This window comes from Apteryx rowi, unplaced genomic scaffold (assembly GCF_003343035.1).
Source record: "Apteryx rowi isolate R43461 unplaced genomic scaffold, aptRow1 scaffold_22, whole genome shotgun sequence".
Lineage (NCBI taxonomy): Eukaryota > Metazoa > Chordata > Aves > Apterygiformes > Apterygidae > Apteryx > Apteryx rowi.
The window spans coordinates 1,545,682-1,570,943 of NW_020448530.1; the positions used below are offsets into that span (position 1 = coordinate 1,545,682).

General features: G+C 35.4%; 1 protein-coding gene across 1 annotated transcript; it reads right to left on the bottom strand.

Annotated features, from left to right (window-relative positions):
- Nucleotides 1-1,466: 1,466 nt before the first annotated feature.
- RNF212 (ring finger protein 212) lies at nt 1,467-24,574 on the bottom strand. Its single transcript, XM_026064714.1, has 12 exons — nt 24,463-24,574; nt 22,881-22,942; nt 19,442-19,516; nt 15,943-15,999; nt 11,384-11,442; nt 9,187-9,251; nt 9,028-9,097; nt 8,110-8,155; nt 6,931-6,994; nt 4,852-4,924; nt 3,830-4,026; nt 1,467-1,504 (listed from the first exon to the last, which is right to left on the bottom strand). The coding sequence occupies exons 1-12, from the start codon at nt 24,572-24,574 to the stop codon at nt 1,467-1,469; spliced, it is 918 nt and encodes a 305-aa protein (XP_025920499.1).
- Nucleotides 24,575-25,262: the final 688 nt, after the last annotated feature.

The following is a 25,262-nucleotide window of genomic DNA, read 5'->3' on the forward strand; positions in this document are numbered from 1 at the left end:
ATTAATTTACTTAGACATTCCATCCCTGAAGTATAAAGTCATAGTGGAGAAGAAAACACACAAACTTTCCCCTGGTAAAAAATAAAAACAATTACTCATTTGTTTGTAATGGGTTTACATTTAAATAAGGGAAATGTGAAGTTTAAAATTTGTTATGGAAGCTCCTACTCCAGAAAGATTCACAAACTAGGTATTTCTTCACCTATTTTACACTAGATCAAGTGGCACACCCACCTGTTCAAACTCAACTCTGTAGACAGCCAGAGGGAAGATATGAAACAATGAAATCAAATCCAGAGCTAGTTAAAACAGTCATTCACTTTTCAGTTTTCTAGATGAAATACTCTTTTTGTCTCAGCAAAACAAAAAACTCCTTCATACTCCCCTTTCTATTGTGGTTTTTCTTTTTCCTTTAGGTCAAACAAAACATTTCAACCCAAAAGAGAATGTATCATTTACTTAGAGGACTTGATTTCAAATACAAACAAACTTTTAGTTTTAGTATTTTTAGAACAATTAAGGTAAAGTTAGTGTCAAAACAAAACAAAGTAAAATTCTTTTCTTTCAAAATTTTCAAAATGTTTTGAATTTCAAAAAAACCTGCCAAGTTTTTACAAAAAATGTGCCACAAATTCACAAATAGTTTCAGCAGCCCTCCAGCTGCATATTTACTGACTCAGGCATACAAGATTTTGCTCAGACATACACAATAATGGTGGGAATCTCAAAGGAAGAGCTACCCTCAAAAGAAAAAGATGTCATTCTGGCACCCTCCATTCAGAGCCTCTGGTTGCTATTCCCGAGGGAGAGTAAAGGTAGCCTCCAACATATTCTTTCTTTTCATAGCTGTTCCCCCATTTCATCTCATTTTGGGAAGAAATCACTATTACCTAAATCAAATGGTAAGCTTCTTGGACTGTGGTATAAATATTGCACTTATAAACTCAGCAGTGCTTGTTAGAATGTAATATATCCCAAATCTTAAGTCTTTCAACAGTGCAAACAAAAAGTGATCTACTGAACAAAAACCCCAAACTGAAATTCTGGAATCAAATACTCATAAATTAAAATATATTTCAGGCCTGGGGCTCATCTCTAATACTGTACAGGCACAACCATTTATACACAGAAGCCTACTGGAGGTCTATGCMTTCACAGCAAGAAGTGTTCACTGAGTATATAACCATGTTTTGTCTTAACACTTAGTTAATAAAGGCTGTTTATTTTTACAATACATTTTAAGCCAAAAATTCTAAAAATAGCTACAGTATTTTATAGTCCTGTTTAAAACTACCATAGATGTTAATCAGCAATATCAGCAACATTTTAAATAGATTATTCAAGCTGAATAGTTAGCTGTTTATGCCAGTTTGACATTTTATAGAAATTACAAGTACTCAGAGATCCAAAGACTGTGTAGGGCTTCTCCAGATGCATACTGAACAAAACAAATCACAGATGTTTGCTTATCTTTCTACTGAATGTCCTCCAAAATTAGTAGATCCTAGAATAACAATAACAAATACAAATAGAAGTATTTTTAATAATACTAAAGGAAAACTTTACTCATGTAAATATTTTTGAAATCTACTGAAGAAAATGGAAAGTTAAAACTATCAAAATTTAAAAATATGAAACAGACATTTTGATATAAATTTTTGTATAGCTGTTTTTATCAATTGAAAAATGTTCCTCTATATTTCTATAAAAGAATTAGAATTCTATTTCTTTAAAAGAATTTGTGCTGTATTTGAATTTTGGCTACACAGGTGAATGTCAAAGTAAATACTGTTATTCTGAATATAAACTGCAATTAATTTATAAACATATAGTTGAAATCAGACCAATACTTAAGTTCAGTATGGCTGCTTATTTTTATTTACTCAGATTCCTACTCCATTATTTACAGAATCTATCTGGTTCATATATTATATCACATGGTATATCACTATCCAGAAACTTCCACATGTAAAACAAATATGATGTAAGCTTTCACAAGCTATAAGCATTCAAAATTTGAAAATGATTGAATTTCCTAAAACATCTTCATTTTGCTTTCATTAGGTTTCTTCGTATCTACAGAACAGTTTAGCTATAAACTCCAAACTGCTTGAGTTGTGTTGCCCTTGGAATAGAAAAGTCACTTTTATAAATAAAGAAAAATAATTAAACAATTTTAGTCTGAATTTTCCTTTTAATGTAAATAACAAAGTTTTCACTTGTGATGTAAACTTTGCAATATGAAGAATCAATTTGCCCCAGTGGAATTCCTAACATGACCATACACACCTCTTGGGCTAGTCTCTGTACAGCTACTTTTGCTAGCTTTATGCTGCAGTTATTACCCTGCATATTTATGTCAGTGTCTTGATGACAGATAGACTCGCAAGAAATGTGAGGTTGAAAGAGAAATTCTGGCAAATGAGGGAACAGTACTAGGACTGACAAGTTCATAGGATAGGGAAGATTACTACTAAAGACAGTGATGAGATAATAACAAGCAATAACAAAAGAAATACAATTAATATAGTATAGAATATGGGAAAGATGASCAGAAATAAATGATCATATATAATCATCTAAGCCTTTTCTCCCAGACTGTGAAGATGCAGAGCATGTGATACAGAAGTACAATGAAATATCTAATAATAATTATAAAATACACAAATAATACTAGAAAATAAACTGGTTTTGTCATTTTTAATTTTATTTTCATCATTTCTTTATTCTTTGGTCTAAGTCTGTTTGCTGTAATTATCAGGGCTTCTCTTTTATACTTTTCTTGCTTCCCTGGAAAAACAGACTTTAGTGTCCTCTCATCTTTTTCTTTTGGTCCATCCTGTTCCCTTTTTTACACAAATATTCTGCATTCTTATAGCCATTCTTCATCATTTTTTTATTCTGTTTCTTCTATAGCCTTTGTTTTATATCCTGCATTTTTCTGTACTCCTTTTCTTCTCCAAACCCTTTTAATATCCTCACCTTTCTTTTCCATTCCTGAATATGCCTTCCTTCCTTTTCTGTCTCATCTGTTCGTTCTCTATTCCTTGTTTACTTCAAGAGGAGTTTGTTTATTTGTTCATTTCCATTAATTTTCCCAAGTTCCTAATAACTAGAACACTAATACTTCACTTGTTACATTCAGAATACTGCAGTTTCCTTTTATGTTCCGTTTTCTCCACTGGACATGAGAGGTCAGCTGTCATCCACTTTCTACAGCACTCCATTCATTCATGCAGGAACTGTCTCAGGTTCATTCTTTTCATTATAGACTATTCTTTCCTTCTTTCCCTTGTGTAAATTCAACCATTCTTATTCCTTAATTCCTTAATAAGAGTCCTTATTAAAGCACTCCTGTTGACTATCTCAGTCTTATCTGTGTTCATTACTCCTTACTTCCAGCTGAAATACTCTGACTTACTACGACTCCCACTGAGTCTACTTCTTCCACTAATTGTCTGCTATTCTCCATTCTTTACTTGAGAGTTGTTGGAAGATTAGTTTTTGCCAAATTATTATATGCTTTGCATTGTTCAGAATTGCTAGGAATTTGTCAGATTTAAATCTTTGTAAAAACATTGTGGGAAGTGAAGCAAGAACACATTCTCATAGCAGATATTCTATTGTACAGATGGATAAGGCTAAATAGTGCTAATAAACCACAAATTTTTTCATATTTTTTGATAGCTTGCTTCCAGTTTTCAAATATCATTTCTACCCTGTATAATTTGTTTCTCTGAGCTCCAGTAAACAAGCAACAATTGTATTTTATGCTGAAAATTTTTCAGTAGAGAGAGTCAAATTTTGTTAATTTATAAAATATACTTGCCTAAATGTTGTCTCTGCAGAAGGCCAGGGATGGTGATTGGATGTCTTGTTCCTGATGATTGTGAGGAAGGTGATGTAAATGGATACAGCTGCGGTGTTCTGAAGTCAGAAGTAGCCCATGACCCCATTCTACTACTTTGTGATCCAGATGATGATGTGAGTGGACATCCATTATGTGGTAGTCTTATAGGTGTGGATCTATTAATTAAATTAATTTCTGAGTAAGATTTGAGGCTACTTTTGTACTACAAGAGATTTCAAACCTTTTAAATTCACAGTGCTAACATTTTAATAAAAAACATTATAAAATGTTATGTTTTACAGATTCCTTATTCATCAGACATTTAGATATTTCGGATTTTTACACATTCTAAACAGTGGAAGGAAAACAAAAGGTATGAGAATCAGAGATAGAAAAGAAATATTTTGTTATGTATTTTAAATTTATGCTAAGAAGGTATATTGTGCTTTATGATTATGGGGAACAAGAGTTTATACTTTCTGGATCCATTTTAAATTTTTTCTTCATGTTGATATTTCTCACAAATTGAGACCTTTTCAATGTTTAGATGAAAAGCCTGAAAGAGCTGCTGCACACTGCATGACGATGTTCAGGTTACTCAGAGAATAGCTCTCTGTGCAATTTCTCAGTAAGATGTTGGGGATATTGTGTTGCAATCTCTGACTTTTAGAAGAAACATAAAACAGAGACGTTTCACTTTCTTAATAAAAATTCACCACTCTTTATATAAAGTACTGTGACTGTAGATGTACACAACTACAGGAACTCAGATTACCTCTGAACATTTTGAAGAAAATAATTTCAAAATGTAATCTTCCAGCAATCAAAAACATATTCATATAGGTGATAGTTAGCTTACACAATAACATTTCTTATTTAGAAAGACAGATACAGAATATAGCCTTTAAGTGTACAGAATCACTGAGGCCAGACAAGAGTTAAATTTCAGTCTCCAATAAAAGACTGTAACATCTTGAAAAGCATGAGCTCTATTTAATTACCTTGTAGATCCTGCTTTACTATTTTGACTTGACATTATTCCAGATGGCTGAGAACTTCTGTAGGATACACTGCCTGTAAGAATTATATTTTTGAATACAGGATTAAAATGAATTACCCATTTTACTTAAGAGATATCACTTTGGAAACAAGGATAAATACCTTAATTACATTTTCTGGGCCACATTCACCATCAGTTTATTCAAGCATGAAAAACCATAGAGAATAACAATAGAAAATGAAAGATAAGGGATGAAATAAAATCCGGACAAAATAAAATCCTCGTAACACTTGAGGAAAGATCAAAATAGCCCTAAAAATGAATAATRCTTTGGGGGATTTAGCACATACAAGACATCTGCTGAGGCAGCATTTGTTTTCCAGTATCTTTTGCTAGAAGTCCAGCAGAAGTGAAAGCTCTCATAACTCCTCAGCAGTACTCCAACAGAAGGTAATGGTGAAAAATTGACTTAAATCTCAACAGATTAATCCCTACATAGWGCTTAGCTGTCACAAAAAACATGATATTGTACCATTCCTGCAAATCTTTTCCAAGATTGACACAGATAAGTTGGTTTCTTTCACCTGCTCTCATTTATTAGAATATTAAGGTAGTGCTGCTGAGGTGCTTCAGTTCTTCAGCTGTTTTTTTTTTTTCTGCCTCATCGATCTCCTTTAAAAAAACTTTACTTGCTGTACCAATAAATCATTGTTTGTACTGACTCTTACTTTTATAAATATTAAATCTATTGCATGACTGTGCTTTGATTCATTCAGCTTTGAACATTGCAAGACTTTATGGGTTGATTCTGAAATGTGCTGAGCACATAACTGTTTTACATATAATTTTACTATCAAATTACATATCTATTTATATTCAGACAAAATGAAAAAAATGTTTACCTAGACTATGGCTATCTTGTTATCCATAAATTTATACACAAAAGTGCATTTAGAAAGGATCTGAACATATAAATCAGACATACCATAGAAAAAATCTGACATAATATAGAAAAAAGCAATTTTTACTTATTACAGAATCAGAGAAGGGTTGAGTTTGGAAGGGATCCCTGGAGATCATCTAGTCCAACCCCCCTGCTCCAGCAGGGTCCCCTACAGAAGATTTTCTAGGGCCCTGTTCAGACAGCTTTTGAATATCTCCAAGGATGGAGACTCCACAACACCTCTGGACAAAAATTCGTTACACTGTGCATTGCAATTGTAATTATCCCTATTCCAGGACTTTTACACCATGTAAAAGCATAAGAGTGCTAAAAGCTCCATTTTTTGGCTGGAGATGGATCCTCTTAACAGCTGAATCCAGCTGTAAGGTTGCCTGAGAATGGACTGGTATAGGAGCATGCTGGATAGAAAAATGAGAATGAAAGGGGCCCATGAATGGTATACCTGCAGACCACTGGAAATTCTGTGAAACTCTTCACAAATAAACAATGCGCAAGAAGATTGTAATAGTTTCAACTGGCTGTCATGCATGTCTTCTTTACTTCAGAGAGCTACAACAGCCCAGGATTGAAAGGCAGTCAAATAGATAAAATGTCTCATACCCTAATATACTGATATAGTAAAACCATCACCTCTTTCTGAAGAAATTCCTGGTTGTTACCAAGTATTTTTGTAACTTTCATTCAATTTTCCCTTATTTTCTCATCTGATATTTAAAATGATTTTTATGGGCAGCATTAATCTCTGGTAACTATAAATCGGTATAACCATGAAGACTAATGGAGAGCCAATAACATATACTGCCAGTATGTATGTTCTGTTCTACCATATACATCATTACAGTATTTTCTTTGCAACTGTTGACTATGGTTGCTCAGCAAACATCATTTTGGCTATAAGAAATTATTGATAGAACAGAGCAGGTAAATACAGAGATTTATTTCATTCTTCATTTTTAACCATTTCTCATCTGCTGGACTGACATCTACACGACAAGTTCCCTACACCTCAACACAATCCAAGCTTGCTCAGTAAACTGCTAAAGCACGGATTTTAATTTTGGAATACTCTTAAAGTAATATAAATTTTATCTAGTTATAAATTTTATTTTTACTTACCCATACGTCCACCTTGGGGTGGAGTTATTAGTGATAGTCTTGTTGGACCAGTCAGTGTCTCAGGCTAAATGAATGGCAAGGTATTAATTACAGTGTAATAAGTACACAAATTAGTAAGATATTTTAAGTAACAGTGTTCTAGGTTTGAGGAGTACAAAACCAGCAGACTTTGGGCTCTCTCCATTGCTCTCCTGCAAGGCAAAGATACTCTAAGAAGGGTTGCCCTTAAGAGACAGAGATCTCCTAGACCACCATTCTGCATTGCTAACTTCCAAATTATCCCTTCCAGGTTTGTTCATAGCACTAAAATGCAAAACCGTGGAATTAAGTTACTGTTTTTTTCAGAGATACACAGGGAAAAAAATACATGTACTTGAGTTTTATTCCAAAATGTCCTTTCTGTCACATTCAGATAAAAAAATTATCATATGCTTACATCATTTTCTGTGCTGAGATTCCATCCTTAAGCAATCTTCTTTTCCTGGATGTTACCTCTCCTAACCGGGGAAGAGTTCCTCCCTCCATTTTCCTCTTAGAGAGGTCATTCAGAGCTTAAAATGTAAGGTTTTAACACTGCCCTCAGACTGGTGACTGCTACCATCTAGCTTTTTCTTAACATGTGAAGATGTCATTCACACATTGATGCCCCTGGACATAGCCAGAGGCATCATCACCTGGTCAAACAGCAAATAAAATTCTTTATGAAAGGTGAAAACTAATGACTGGATAACTAGCTTAGATCTGCACTGCAGATATCTACATGAGGTCGAATGAAGGTGGGAATCTTATGTATACTTCCATTCCTTAATATATTTGACTTTCAAATTTAATCCTRAGTCTCAGTTTCAAGCAATAGCAACATTTATTTTGGAAACAGTTACAACATTCTTATAACGTAAATATACTTGGAACTCAAGAATTTGCTATTTAATTTAGCATCACAAGTTTATAACCTTGTCTATGCCATAGGGAGAATAAAATTATAGAAATCAGTGTTGTGATTTATCTCTTACTAGTTCCTTTTGGGAAGTATTTGACTTCTACTAAGCATCAACCATAGCTGAAATCAGCATGCATGTAAGAATTGTTCTGAATGGGGGGAATCTACTTTTTACAGTAATTAACAGGGTAGAAGAAACCAAAAACATACATATATATATATATAAAAAAGGAACTTACTTTCCTCATTGGTGAAGGTACAGGATCAATCTCCATTGAATCCATTCTTATAACAAAAATCAAAGYAAGTATGACGTAATAAAAATAACACATTCATTATAATGACTAAAATTACATTATATTCCCCATGTTTAATTTGATTAATACATAATTAATAATGCTTAATGCATAATACATAAAAAAGTACTTATCACCTGTTCCAAAACCCACTAGAGGTAAGAAAAATCAAGTAAGATTTAGTAAGAATCTTACTAGAATCCACATTCTAGTAAGAATCTTGGTTTAGATACTTACAGAGAAAGTTATTTTATGACTAATGATGTTATACTTCTATTTAAGCCAGAATAAACATGCACATTTATATATTTGTCATTTGTCTTCACACTAATGGCATTCTGAAATTTTTTTTTTTAAGTGAATTAGTCATAGGTAAAGAAATCTTTTAGCTTGAACAAGCTATACATTCAATTTATTTAAAATTTAATGAGCATTGAATGCCTAGCTGGGGTTGATCCTATCTAACTAGATAACTACAGTGTAAACATGGATGTCTGTACTAGTCATTCAGATTTCCTGTACCGTCAATGGGAAGAAATACTCACCATTGGAGCTCATTTAATCAGTCTGTCCAAAAAGTCTTAGAATAAGGTGAATCATGCCTTAAAGTTTTTTTTCGGTGAATACCAAGGCAATCTATACAGCTAGCTAATATGTATATTAGGATATACAAAACCCTCCCCAGTACTTTTATATATACACAGTTTGCAAAAGGAAACACAAAAATTAGAAAATATAGTCATTTTAAACTCACTGCCAAAAGGATACATACTCTACAAAATAAATGGTTTTAGGTGAAAAAATTTGTAAATATTTTGTTATTGTAAGGTTTTTATTGGAAATTAATGGTTTTGTACCTACATTTCAGAAGTAGAAGCATGACTAGGGTGGAGAGAATATGAAGAATATCCATTCTGAATTTTTGAAGGAACTGAAGTTAGCAATAAATGCAATATTAGAACATTGTTATATCCAGTGATATATATTACATAGTTAATATTTTAAACTAACACTTCTTACTGGAAAGTGGATTTCTGCTTGTACTGGAAAGTGGCAGTTGAGTAGTTTGTTGAGGAGGTTTCATACTAAAAGCAAAATGAAAGGAACAATGGATATAAGCTAAAAATCGGTTTGGTTAACTCATTTGTATAACTGGTCAATAGAGCATAAGATCAAAGTATATTATCCATCAATAGCTTTCTACCATGTCACAGTTCATCATGAAGCAAAATAAGCAGTGTATTTGATATATCAGTCATTCCATGCACAATAATGCCAATTTAGGATAAYATTATGGCAGAATACTTTATGGAACAACAGGTATTAAAATACAGTTATTAACTACAACTGCCTCTAAAATCTTCATTTTGATGTGTAAATTTCCCAAACCTTAAAAATCTAGTTCTCTAAGGAGATGTTGGCATATTTCTACTAATCACCAACTGTTATAAAAAACTGATACCTTTGCTAATAATCATACGCAGGAGCAATATGTCTCACTGGGCATATGAGGAGAACCACTAGGTCAAACTGTTTTGGTAGAACTTTGTGAAAATCTAAAATTCAGTTAGAACTCTGTAGTTGGTAAAACCAAGATGCTATTTATTTGAGATGCAGATAAGGAAAAGGAAACAGAGAATAAAAATATAGTTTCCTTTCTACTCTTTATCTTTGCCATCTTACACCAAGCACCATAAGAGAGCATAATCTAGTACACTATGTGCATGTCAGAGTCAGAAGAAAGTGTATATTAAAAAACACAGAAAAGGAATGACAACACAAGATATTGCAATTAAATTGCTGGCTCAGTGAACTGGCTTATCAAGGACATTTCAGGATCCTACTATTGGAATGCATAAAGTGGCATTCATGGAGAAAGGTTTCTCTCAAGAAGATGGACCCATGGGAAGTAGTACATTATAACTACACAGTAAGAACTCTGATACACTGATACCAATACTCACTAAAAGGAAAAAAAAAAAGGGCCACGGCTGTTAGATTTTTTCCAGTAGTTTTTGAAGTCTTAGAAAGGAGAAGAATAAAATACGATATGGAAGCAAATGGAAGATGGAATGAATAATAATTTTACCATAGGAGATCACATCAGATTGATTGGACATTTTTTTTGTTTTGTTTTATTTTCTGGTAAGCAGATTTTTTAAACAGTAGTAAGATAGTACATTTAATCTATGTTAATTCAATCTAAGCATTACAGTGCTGTATAGGTCACTTAGTCTTTAAAGCAGAGATAAGAGGGATTAATTCAGTTAACTATGATGTAAATAATGTTAAAAGGGAAACAACAACAAAAAAGGGTTAAGAGAGTGCAGAAGTGTTATTATTGATGTCTCCTTCAGATTAGTTTTGCAACTGATTCTATTTAATATATTCATTATTGACTTAGACATAGCCAGCAGTCTGTGAAATCTGTAGACAGATTTAGAAAGTATCATCGATATGAAGGAGGACAAGATAATGATAAAATAAAAATAATGTGATCTTTTTGAATAAAATGATTGAAATAAAATGAAAGCTAATAAAAAGTAATAGCACAAAGCACACTTAGAAGTCAGTAATAAGAACTGCTATAARTTGGAAATTCAGCAATTGCCAGTAATAAAGGATAAAAAAGATTTAGGTGTATCAGTCAATGAGGGGATAATAATAAGCTACCTCTTAGTGCATTTGTGCAAAAGACTATTTTGAGATGAGCTGAGTAGTTTATTTTTACTACATACAAGGCAGATTACAATCATTTTACAAAACTTTGCTAATTCAGCAAGTGGGCTAGYTGTAGATATACTGGAAAAGATATTGTGAACCTTCTAAACTGATGCTGGAAAACTTGAAAAAGAGCAACCCAAATTCATGTCAGTGCAAACAGAAATATTAAAACTGCATAAGCATTCAGATGTTTAATCCATCATAATAAATACCGCTTGCTAAAAGTTCATTTTTAGAATAATTACTGACTTGAATTTTTTTTAAATTATTCTTTCCTGACAAGCTTGATTAACATGAAGAAATGGACCTGACAACAAAAATCATTATTCATTTATTTCTATAAGGTTAAAAATATACTTGATTTATTTATAGAACACAATATCAAAGAGAAAAGCAAACAAAGCATGATTTTTATCATTTTATCAATTAGCCCTGCTGTAATCTGATTACAAAGAATGTTCCCCATTTATTTCTGCTGCATTAAACCTCTTACCATTGTATCTGATGCAATTGTTGCGTTGCTTTCTTGAGAGATTCTTCCAACTTCAGTGTCTGTGATGTAATCAGAGATTTAAACAAACTCTATTTGTGTAATACACAAATCCATTTTCATACAACTAGTATTCTAAACTGTTGAAAGGTTGTGTTTTGCTGGTTTTAATCTTAGATATCATTGCCATTCCAGATTTATTATTAGATAAAAAGGGGCAAGACTATAGCTGTTATATGGATCACTATACAGTCAGTCTGAAGAAGATGAGCTTGTTTGGGGCAGTTATAGACTTAGTGTGATTATCTTTTGTGAAGAAATGCTTTGGTAACACAGGATACATGAATACTAACAACAGTGCTTAAAAATAGTTTGCTTCTGTTTTTCTTCATCTTTTCCATATCTGATAGAAAAGTTAGCATATGTAAATTAAAAGCATCTTGAAAAAATACCAATACCATTTCCAGAATACCAAGATCCCATATTTCTTTTTTGAGATTCAAAATTTATTCAGTTCTTTGCGGTATATCTACTTGCAATGATTTATGTGAAGAATATTTTCTATTATGTAGTGGACATAACCAAAAAAAAATCTCCATTAAAGAATGTTATTAGCTTGCAATATTGAAGATTCCAAAGAACTTTAGGTCAACTCTCTAGTATGTGTAATTTTTTTTACAGGCTACATTTTTATTTTTTATGGAGGATGTAAAAATTTACTCAGTAGTCTCGATACCATATCTGTATTTTATCCTTAACTTCCAGTGTGTGACCTTAGTCCTTCACTACTTCATACTATTCATATTTTGACCTGAAGACAAATTATAAGTCTTCATGTTAACTTTTTGTGATTCTCCTTACAGTATTATTTGAATTCTCTATAAACATTGATTGATTTACCTTTATAAAATCAAATTGGTTGTGGAAGACATTATGTTCTTTTTGCAGATGAGAAACTGAGGGAAAACAGATTAAGGACAAAGTCTAATTTATGTAGGATCTGATTTTTTGCATATTTTCTGTTAATTGATTAGCATCAGACAGGTAGCCTGAGATAGAAGAAGGGGTAGAATTCAGTTCTCTAAAATAGGATTCAGCAACACTTTTCTTGCAATGTCCTATTTCATTCACGACTTTTGACTTTTAACTCACAGAGGAGGTACTTTACAAACAAAACCCTCTTTTTTCACACAGTCCTGTGTCAACCCCCAATCGCACAGATCTTGTGGGAAAACCATGGAATCATGTACTTCAGGACTGCATCATAATATACACAAGTGGGGAAAAAACTCCTGAATGTTGAATGGCTGCATGTACAACTTGAAAGTTCTTTTAATGTGTGTATTTTTTTATGGAAGTCAACTGAAAAATACCAGAAAACCTATTACATAATTCATTAGTGAAGTTAAAATATTAACATCTATCACAAGTCTATCGTCCGCAACATAAGCAAACAGAATAATTACTAGCAATGGTGTATTTGCTGTGTGCACAGGCACATAAGATGATAGCTCTGTAGTATATGGAAAATCACTGGAAAATGGTCAGTATCACTGTAAGAATAACCTGTAAGGCAAATGCTGTAATGTAATACCCTTAGAATGTTCTAGTAAAACTAATCTGAATCATTTGCAAAGAGGTAAAAAGGTATCCAGAGAAACAAAATTTGTATTTCTCCTCTTCTAGTGTTATATATTGAAGAGTCATATTTTAAGCCTCCAGTAAAAACTTCTCACTGTGGGATCAAATTGAGTTTCTAGAAATTACCTCTGGCATATCAAATCTGGTCTCATATTTAAGTCAGCCTTTTTGTCCTTTCTGCTCCACTGTCTTTCCAATCCATCACTGTGTATATGGAGGCAGTTCTCCCCATCCCCATCTCTGACACAGGTTATTGGCTACACCTCTTTTATCCGCAGATTGTTTCAAATGCAAAAGAAATTACTTTTGTATTTTATTGAGTAGGAATTCTACTGGCTTTATCTTTCAGTCCTCAGACCCCTGAACTCCTGTTCTTTTTAGAGTCTTCAATTACGAAAAACAGACAAATGGCCATAATGATACAGATTAAGGGTTCAGCTAGCCCAGTATTCTGTTTCCAGCAGTGGCCCTAAGTAGACACCTGGGAGACAGTAAGAACAGGGCAAGACTACAGACCACTGCCCTAATACTCTCCCAGTCTCCTTTTTTTCAGCTCAGGGGATTTAAGGAGACTGTTGTAATATATCTATTTGTCTAATAGATCTGCCTGGCAAGAACTTCCTCTGCACATCATTCCTGCACTGAGAAGGCAGCAGTGTAGTATAAACGCCTCCAGACAGGGGTCAAGCTTCAGGAGAACATATTTCTGAGGCAACATAATGACCACAAAAGTCCCAGAAGATTTTTTTTTCCTAATGAGAGTTAGGTTTGATCAAGAGAGTGGYTGGTGGAAATGTCAGGAACAATGTACTTTATCCTGCCTCTTTCTAGGACTGGATGATTTAAAGGCCAAAATCCCTTAAAGCAAGTGAGTAGCTATTTCTTTCTTAATATCTCTAGGTCCTATCAGAATATGTGGGGACTAGACTCTTCAGGAATACGGACATCAAGTGCTCACATCACAAATCATCATCCGCCCCCCAGTATCTCTGAAACTCACAGAAAGAGCAACAAAGAAGCTTTCACCAAGGTCATGAAAGCTGTTAGTTGACAATGATAGTGAGGACATATTAGAAATAAGGAAGGAAACCACAAAGATAGACAAGCATGAGAACCCCCGTTGTGCATTTCATTATGCAGTACTCTGCCTTTCCCAAAGGCTGTGGGCCAAGGCCTGAGAAGTGGAGGGTGCCAGGAAGAAGCACTTGGGTCAAAGGGAAGATTTATGCTTCCTCACCTCCCTCCAGCTCACTGCCATTTGTCAAGCTGTTTACATGCTAGGCCATTCCACCCTTACTTCATCCCTTCCCCCCTCTCCTCATCTCAAAGCCAGCGGCAGGAAGAATTGGATGGAGATTATCACCCTGACATGAACATACACTCACTCTCCACTGTCCCCTGTGCCTCTGCCAGCTGCAATCTACCTCTCCCCAGCTCCTTCAGGCTCCCTGGCAGTAGCCTTGACAGGGGGAGTATCACTAACTGAAACTCACAGGCAGGAGATTGGTATATTGCTGCATGGGGAAATTCTTATCTTCCTGCTCACCTCAGCCTCACTGCCAAGCCATTTCTCCAACAAAACAGCCTCACCAGTGCTAGCCTTAACTGCACATAGGATGTATATTTCAACCACCCTCTTCTGACCCTGATCCAGTGCAAGCAGTTTTAAATTATAAACAAATACACAGAACAGAAAAAACAACAATAAAAAATACCCAAACCAGTGTACCATTGAAAGAGCAACCAGCCAAACTTTCAGCTGTCTCCATACTAGCACCTGAACACCTTCCTCAGCTCAGCAGCATCCTGGGTGCCACTGTTAAATGACTATCATAACAGTAAATAACTAAGAAAGTTATCATAAAAAAGTATCAAGTATAAAAAGTACCAAAACTCTGCACAGATTGTCTGGAGACAACATTTCCACTTGTGGAAAAACTATTAAGAGTTTGTCTTACTTTGCCTCCGAGTCTGAATTTTTACCATATGGAATCAGATCAGAAAGGACCATGAAATCAAATGAATTCCTCTATGGCCTGGCCTTGAAAGCAGAAGGACAAGACTTTTAAAGAACCACCCACTCCAAAGTAAACTAGGACTGATCCCAAAATGCAGTCATGGAAGCTAGGGGAAAATGGGCCTCAAAACATTTAAGTTTACAAGCTGTTTCATAATTTGGGACCATATCATATGCCCTCTTTACACCAGAAATGTCCAGCTGGCCAGCATTTGTTTTTGCCTCTGTCATTTCAAACTTAGGACACCTACTGATATGTTGATCTACCAGTACTGTCAAGTAGCTTTAAGCAATATAGCTGGCCATGTCCTTAAAGATGAATAAAACAGTCATCTATTTGCACAAATACTTGGAAGTAGCTGAGAAATGAAAAAGAAATCTTGGATTTCTTTCCAACTTGCAGAGAAAGAGGCATAAATTTCACTACTTGTTCTCCAGAGAATGATTGATTCTATTCCTCTCCCCACTGCACTATCCCTATCTCAGGGCACCAGCCTTTAGTCTTGTTCTGCATTGCTCAAGTTTCTCATTTAGTTTGTCTTACTTTAGTTTGTCAGTCTGGGTCTTGTTTTCCTCTAGGCTCATCATCTGAGAACCAACATCTCTTCATTCCTTCCATTGCCTCCTCCCTGTAGTGAATCATCTGTCTCTTTTCTCCCTGTCTTTTACTCTCCATTTAATCTCTGTCACTCCACAACTAACAGCCATCTTACTAAACCATAATCAATAAAGTCATCACAGATTTTAAACAGTTAAAAACTGGCATTTATAATGACAGAAAGGAGGAAATCTTGATAAGCTGTGCCAAGTAATCCTATAAAAGATGAATGTATTTGCTAAAAATAAACCAAAGTAATAAGGCAAACATAGCCAACAAAAATAAAAACGTCAAACTCAGAGTTACCTTTTGTTTGTGGTATGCTGCTAAATGTCTACGATGTTTTTCCTGAAATTCTGAAATCTAAAAATAAAATTTTTACAGTTATACCAATCTTCACCTAAGTACATTTATGCAACCTCAGAAAAGACTAATGGAGAAGAATCACTTAATAGAATTTGTGTTTTTCTATATTCTAATAATTATTTAACATATTCTTTATACAATCCTTTAAATCCTCATGCAACAAAAAAATTTCATGTCCAAGTTATTATCACTGAGGCAGAAATTCTTATGAAGTTTATTTAACCTAGTATGGTCTACCATAGAGTTAGTAGATTTATTTCCCTGAATTTGTATTTTAAAACTATGTTCATTTACAAGGTAAAGAAATTGGAAAGGCAATTACCTGTGGTGTTTCTTATCATTAGTGCTATGCAAACACATAAAATTAATGGCAACATAAAATGTAATGTGTCCTGCTGGCAATTATAACTTGTCTTGTAAAAATATCCTATTAATTAGATATAATTGTTAGACACACTGTCTTGTGGTGATTTTAGTAAGCAGCACTTCTGGTTATGTCCAAATGAGGATCATAAACCATGACAGGTTAAAAGTAAAAACATACATGCTAGGCAAGGAAAGAGCTTGAGGAACAAATTACAAAAGGCAAAAACTTACTAATAAATCTCTCTTCTCATGTGCCAGGAGTAAGAAACCTGTCAGAGACTGTGTCAGGCAAGAAGAAACACTCAGAGAAAAAAAGAAACCATAGTGGAGTAGCTAACAGAAATGGTTACTTTTGGTTCACTGTAGAAGAGCCTGGGAGGTTCCCATTGGATCCTCATCAAAGGATCAGAAGTGTCTTCAGAAGAACTGATAGAATAAACAGCCAAAAAGGAACATTAAGGACTCACCACATCTTTGTATGGCTAACTCATTCCTAAAAGATAATAAATAGGTAAGCAAAAAATCAGTTTAACACAGTTGAGGGAGATCACCAGTGAATTTCCACAAAGATCCATTCTTGGACATTTGCTGTTCAACACGTTTATACATGATCTTCAGGAAAAGTGAATAGCAAAGATATTATTATTATTCTTATAGCAAAGTTTGCTGATGGTATTAAGTTAATCAAGAGCATGCGGTGAAGACGTTCAGAATGACTTTATAAGATTGAATGGCTGGGTAATGAAACCACAGCTGAAATTCAATATAGATAGCGTGAAGTCATGCACAGAGGGGAAAAAATCTAAATTTACTCAGAAAATAATGGGCTCTGAGCTGACTGCTACCACTCTGGAATGAGTTCTTGGGCCTATAATGGGGAGTTCCATGAAAATGTCAGTTCAGCACTCAGCAGTGGTCAAAAAAGCAAATCAAGCCTTAGGAACAGTTTAAAAAGGAATAGAATAGTCTTCATAGAAATAGAATAGGCTTCATTATTCCATTGTAAAAATGTATGATGCTACTGTACTGAGTATGCCTAACATCTCAGAAAGGGAGTAATAGATCTGGAAATAGTTCAGATTAATCAGAGGTATGGAGCAGTTTCAGTACAAAGAATGACTGTGATTATGAGTCCTCATGGCTGGAAAAAAGACAGTTGAAGAAGGGATACGATACCAGTCTAAAACTAATGAGTAGCACAGATAGGGTAAATGAGAATGCTTGCTTTTTCTTCCAGCACAGGATGCAAAAGCATCAAATAAAACTTGCAGGTAGCAGGTTAAAAACAGTCAAAACAAAATCATTCTTCAAATAGTGTATAAGTTGTGGACATCCTGTCCATAGTATGTGGCAGACACTAAATATTCAGACAACAACTTGATAATTACATGGGGAAAAATATCAACTAAAAGCTTTTGAATGCAAAGACACCATCTCTACCTTTCCTAAGTACCTGTTGTGTGACAGGACATTAGAGTAGATAAAACCTTTGCCCTAACACAGCACAGGCTGCTCTTATGTCTTTTGACACTGGTGGAAGTTCTGAACATTCCTCAATGCTTCCTATATTTTACACTTGAGTATGTTGCCTTTACATTATTTTAGACTAGAGAAAACTCACCGGAGTCTCTTGAGATCATGTCCTTTTTTACATTTCTTTGACACATTACAGAAGTTTGTATTCAAGTGTGATTGGTGTTATAGCTCTCTGGATTTCACAGTACACAGTTTACAGAATAAATACTGTTCATTAGACATGCTGTTAAAAACTGTGTGTCTGGGCAGGATAGAGGAAAGCTTCTTGTTTACCTTGTGTCAGCTGTGCGCCTTAGGAGGAGGAGGGCTAAGGAAAGGGAACATGCTCAGCTTTGGAGAAGTTTGTGGAGCACAGAGTAGAACAATTACAAGTCCATAATCAACACTGTCAATTAAGAGATTCCTAGGATGAAGAAAGCAAATCGTCTTCCCTGGGTTAATCTGCTAGATCAGCAAGCTTACCACAGGGTCAAACAAGTACCGGTGCAAGGGAGATGAGAACACATGGTGAAGGTTGCCGGTGGATTGAGGGAGGACACATTACTACAGTTCAACTTAGAATTGTTTAAGCTGCTATAGAAATGCTCAGTAAGAGGGACAGGGACAAGGACAAGTCCCAAAGCAAAGCTGCAGAGATGAAAGAAAAGAGGATCCAAAGGGAGCTTATATGTAGTTTTTTTAACTCAGTAAGCTACTAAGTTGCTGGATTGGAAACTAAAACCAAAGGAAGGGATCCTCCTTGGAGGTTACAGTAAGGAGGGAGGAAATTTACCTTGAAATCTTTCATTGCATCTGTGTGAATAAGAGGCCCTGAGGTTTTTAAGAATTATATTGTTCTTATTTTTAATAAAGCCTAGCTTTTGAGATTAGACGTCTTTGGTATTTGTTGACTTGCTCACTTTATTAAAAAAAAAGCCAGGAGAAATATTCACCTCAGAGCTTTGGCCAGCTCAGGCTTCCATTGTGTAATTTTTTTACTGCTGTAATTAGTGTACACTGCTTGGGCCTGTTTAAGGTTCTGCTGGATCTAATTTTTCATTGCATGGTATTGAAAGTTATTTTACATCATTAAAATAACCAGAAATAGCTGTCTTCAAAGGTAGTTTGGAAACATAAGCAGTGACCCTGATGAATAATTTTTGCTTTCCTAAGAACTTTGAAACTGTGGAAGTAGAGCAGTAAAGATAAAAACAGCCATACATTCATTTTCATACACACATACATTCATTTTTCCCATTTAAATACAAATCAGTAGAAGCTGCTGGTTACTTTCTACAGTTAAAAAATTTAAGAGAGACTACAGAGAATTGCACAGCACAAGAATACTGGCCTTGTCATTTCCTCCACCAGAAAAGAAAACTTAGTTCTTATGCCCTCCTCCCCATCCTGCTTGATAAACAAACACAAATATACGTTCAAGTATAATGAAATTATGCAATGGGTGTGACTGAATTTACAATGAAGAAAGAAACACTTTATCTGGATTCTGACTGGCAGATGGAAGCTGAATCTCACAGACATTTTTCACAGGACTCACCTGTGTTATTTCTTTCGAATACTTCTTGCATAGCGTATCTATTCCCATGAACAGTGATTGAATATCAGGATTTGTCTAACAAGAAAAGAAAATATATCAAGGCTAGTGCTTTTGTTTGCAGACTCTATTAAATAAAATATTTGTGAAGTGTTTCATAAATAGATTGATTTATATAAGTCAAAAATGTCAATGAACAAATTGGGAGTAGGATGATGCATAGACTGAGAAGAAGCTCAGTTTATTTAATGTCCATGTTAATCATCTGGAAGGCTTTATGCTTTTGTTTAAATATATTACACACATACATACATTCTTATTGCAACTAAGACAGTAACAAACTGTTTTAAGAGACCATTCAAGGAAGACGTAGGTATGTGCTGTCCTGGATCAGGCATTGCCTTCAGATCAACAACTAGGTTTCTGGCAGCCCCTTTGCTTTCTGGGTTTTTGTTTCTCCCTCTCCCCAGTCTTCCTTCATTTATGAAGATACCTTTCAAAATCCAGTCAAAAAGAATAGAAACTATTGCATACAAAATGTAAATTAAGATTAGAAGTACTAAAGAATCTCAAAAACTCAAAAAAATTGAAAAATGAAAGAAAGGTGAGTTATTTAAACAAATAAGTGGACCGCCTGCAAGTGAAGCAACAAGTCTTCTAGCCTGATAAGAAATTACGAGGATTTAAATTACCAATATTACACAGAAATCAAAAAGAACTGGGCTTTGGTCTACTTGGAACTGCACAAACATACAGAGAGACAATATTTTATCCATTCCAGGAAGAGTATAACACTAACATAAAGTGAAATATCCAAGACTAGATAACTGTACTTGCCAAACCTATTTTCAATCTGTACTTGCATTCTGTATTTTCAGTAACGGGAAGGAATTAAGCCTTACATGTATGAAAAATAATTATTTGAGCAGCTAACTTAATAACCTGGATTTGTAACAGATTTGTATTTTTCGTCCTTTCGTCCTTTGTATTTTTGCCCTTTATTTTAACATCATCAGCTACTTTCATGTCCTGTGAGCTGAGCAGAGATGGCATGTATTGCGTGGTTACTCTAGAACTGCGCACATAGCTGCCACTTCTGTTTATTGATGAGGTGCAGTTGCATTTCTGTCATCAGGAGAACTAAACTGGGTTTCCTTGGTTTCCCCAACTACCAGTTTTCACAGAATTTACAGGAGGAAATTAATTGCATTTGAGATTTCCTCTGCTCTTTCAAATTTGGTTGACTTTAGCCAAAAGGGTTCAAAAATTACCAAAGGGTGAACTGGCACACTGAGAAAGAGAAAAGCAGATGTACAGACAGCACAGTCTAACCTATCTATGGTATTACAGTAAAGAAAATAGAAGCAAGACAATAAAATTTCATCCAGAAAAATGTCAACATACTCATAAAAATATATTTGGCTTATTTAAAATATGAGGCAATCTCTAAAACCTATTTAGGGTGCTAGCAAAGAAAGGACCTTGGTTTGAGTCACCATTACATATATCCAAAAAAAATAAAAATGTACATTTTACAGCTTCACTGCTGATTTATATACTCTTTAGAATAAAGGCTTGTAGAAAATTGCTCAGATTTTATTTGTTGCATGGAGGAATAGCAGATGTTAACATGATATTCTGAAATAATGAACAGTGAGATTCTGATTCATCAGAACACTTCACCATCTTCTAAGAAAAAGCGAGAGAGGAGCATGAGACATATAAGGAAAATGTAAAGGTGACAAGCATGCATTACTGTAAAGATGAGAATATTTAATGTGCAGATGTTGATTGCCCCAATATACAATTTAATGAGGAATTTTACCACATTTGTAGGGCCTCCTACTCATTGGGAATTTTGCTATAGCATCAAGCTCATAAAGGGTATCAGGTATTTTTCCACTCAGGTTCCTGAATTATAGACCCATATGATTTTTTTTCTGTGCATCTTTAATTATCATTCCAATCATTTTATCTGTTTTTAATCAAGGTTAAGTAATCATCATTAATGTCTTTTTTAAAGAATATGGTAATTTGCTTCCTTCCAGTCCTCCAGAGTAGTGGCAGGTTCTAATGAAACATCTAATATTTTTGTTAGTATCACAGCCACAGCATTTTTAAACTCCATCAGTATTTTTGAAGTAGATTAAGTCCTGTTGAAATGTTGCAATTTAAGACTGGTTGAACCTAGATGTTAGCTTTGTTCTGAGCACGGGGTTGGACAAGATGACCAGAGGTCCCTGACAATCTAAATTATTCTATGACTGAAATTAATAATAAAACTTGCAGCAAAGGTAGGCTGATACTGAATGCTTATGAAAAACTCTCCCTTAGAGATTTTAAGAGTGTTTTGTTTTATTTTGTTACCATATTCTATCAGCCTTTTTATTTTGCTGGCATTTTATTGTTTTGCTGTAATTTCTTTTTTTGGGGGGGTAGCATTGTATTCTTCACCCTATTTCAGTTCTGAAGGATTCTGTATTTACAAATATAAAATATAAAGTAACAGTATTCTGCTTTTTCACATACAGCATTCAGAGGTAGCAATTTCTGTATTTAGCTATCCATCAGCTTAGTTTTAAAAATGTCTAGAGAAATCATGACCTCCTTCAATGTTACCACCTCAGGATTAGTCCCAAACAGTCCTCCATTTCATATACATGATTGCCTTATGGCCTTGTAGGATTAATGTTTTAGCTGTATTGAGTGTTCTTAGTAATTTTCTTTTATCGTTGTAAGGCAGGCCTGCCTCTTAAATAGGCAGTCTAGGAAAATATAAATGTTTTCACAACCCACTTATGAAATCAGCTAAGGAGAAGATGGTTCCTGGAGAAAAATAAGAAAATTAAATCTTTCTAGTGATTTCTCAAGGAAGGGAATAAAACTATTCATTCTCTAGTGAATGAAGACAAGAATTCCCTACAATATTCCAGATCATCTCTTCATCACAACAGAAGGCAATGGCCATTACAAAAGTAGTTTCGCTTAAGAGAAAATGGAAAAAAAAGGGCCAATACACTTGAAAACATTGATGGGCCGGCATGCAGATTTTTGCTTCAGTTCATTACGTGAAATAATTCATTGCAGTCCACTTTTTCTGATATGCAAATGCCAAAGTCAATACACATTTTTCCACATTTTGACAGTGGTCATTGATATTATATAGCAGCCATTCACGTTCTTGAAAAATTTGGAGTGATTTGTAGTCCAATAGAATATGAAGATCTAAAAAGTTTACATAGACTTTTACATAGAAATTTGAAGAAATCCATAAAACTAAAAGCTGTATAGTGCATAAGTATCTAAGCCTACCAGCCTATCATCAATAAATATTCATGTCACAGTTGGCAAACAAAAGAGAAGTATTTTGTAACGCAAATAATTTAGCTGTTAAGCAAACCACAGATTAATGTAATACAATATTACTAAAGCTTTCATTTACCTGTTTTGAAAGTAACAACGTACGACAAGGAGTTCTACAGATCAAACATTCATCTTTTTTGCCTGTAGGATAAAGACACATTTAAAATGTACATCAAACTGACTAGAAATTAAATACATTTTTAATCGAATTTGATGTCTACACCTTTCTTTGGAGCCTGTGGAAGGAATCTGAGGTTTATATATGAAATGCAAATAAACACGAATAAATAATTTGATTCTAAAAATATTAGCATACAGTTGCACAGGAAAAATGTGCGTGAATATCATCAGGTCTTAATCCTGCAAATAAACATTCATGTAAATGATTTTATGAATATGATTAGTGTCACTGAATGCAGGTGACTTTTAGTTCCTTTGATTTAAATAGGACTACTTGTCTGGTTTAATTAAATGCATGCTTATGTGCACTAATGAGTTAGAGTCAACCAGATATATGACTTTTTAGTTTGGGATTCAGACTTGCTCTCTAGATAAAACATATGAAGTGCTAAATTCAAAGAATTCATAATTTTACCTTATGAATTTTTCCAGTAACTTCATCATTTTTTAAAATCTCTTTTATTATTTGCAAATACATTTGCAATTATGCCTATAAAATGCATACAAGTGCAATATTTATACATTCTTTTACCATCGTTGATAATTATGTCTCCTTTCTAAGGATCAATGTTCATAAACATCTTTAAGATGAAATACATTGTAAAACTGATATTATCATTATTACTGAGTTCACAGCAATAAAAAATTATAGTGTCTCATTTTTTTCTGCCAGATAATATTAACAGCACACAAGGAGGCTGTGGTTCATGTTCTAGGAGTCTTCAGGTTATATTGAGAGGCTGCACTTTACAAACCTCTCTCCTTAACAGCAAAAGTGCCAAAACTTTAAAGGTCAAAAGACTTCTTTTCAGTTTTGAAATACAGATGGAGCTCTTGTTCTATGCGTCCTGATGAAAGACAGAGCTTTTAGCATGACCTCAAAGGGAAAAATACTGGTGTCTGTCTGACATTTTGTCTTTTGAAAAGAAGCTTCCTGATTTCCTTACGTCTTTTTCACAAATCCTCATCTAAGCACATCACAGGAGTCCCAGAATGTGGCTCAGGTATCACATACAAAACACACAAGTTTCAAAACATCACCTCAAATCTTCCTAACACTGTCRAAATTTCTCTAGTGTTTCAGTGACAACAGTGGTGAGATTTAAAGTATTCGAAGACTACTAGCAAAATCTGCCCCCAAAACATTAATCCAATGCTTTGAAAATTGTTCTTTAACTGATGAAAAAGCATATCCTTCCAGGAGGAGTGAGACCGCCATCTTATCTTTCTTTTACAGTGCAAACGTGGATCGCAAGTATCGAGACTCAACTATTACTCAGTCCTCCAGTTTTCAGAGTCTAAGGCTTGTTTGCAAAGTCAGATTGCTCTAGCAAGACTCACATGAAGGCAGACTCAGGCTATTTTTACAATTTAGGGAAAATCACTAGCAAAAAATTTAAAAAGTTTATGAACAGCACTGGGGTGATAAAAAGGAATGCCCGTGGCGGCGGCGGCGGGGGCAGCCTCCGGCCCGCCATTACCTTTCTGGAGGCAGAGCTCGCAGACAACATGGCCGCAGCTGGTGAGGCTGAAGCGCGGGGCAGCCTGGCAGGGCTCTCGGAAGCAGGCATTGCAGAAGGCCAGCGCGGCCATGGGGTGGTGGGCAGCAGGGGCCGGGGGGGCGAAGTGGGCGACGGAGGGCGGACGGCGGCCCCTCCTTGCCGCCCCCCACCCCGGGGCCAGGCCCTACGGGCCTGCCTCCGCCATGCTGCTTCCCCGCCGAGGCCCTGAGGGGGCGCCCCGCCCCTCCCCCACCCGCGGTGTGTTTGTGTGTGTGTGGGGGAGGCAGCAGGATTTGCCCCTCTGAGGAGGCGCGGGGAGGTCTCCTGCCCCTGGCCACACACCCAAAACCAGGCGGAAGAGGGTGCCCACACGGGACGCCCTGCCAGCAAGCTTCCCCCCCACGCCGCGGCGACCTGAGGGCCCCCCAGGAGGTGCTTGGCCGCAGGGCTGGTCCCCACAGAACCAGACACGCGGCCCCCAGACACGAGGTGCCACCGTCCCTGCAAGGGGCACACGGAAAACGGTGGTGCTTTTTCACTCCCTTTAATTCGGAGGGTTTTTAATTAAGTGTCGTGGGAGGTTTGTTGTTGCTGCTCTTGGAGAAGGGGGGAAGAGCGCCGATCGAGCATCTCGATTTTCATTGTTTAAACCGCAAAAAAAATAAACCGAAAAAATTTCAAATTTTCCTCACAGAAGATTTAAGGGAGACCCTACCCTTCCCCTGCAGGCCTATTTGTGGTTCTGGATATAGCTCTGAATATGACCGAAAGATGGGTCG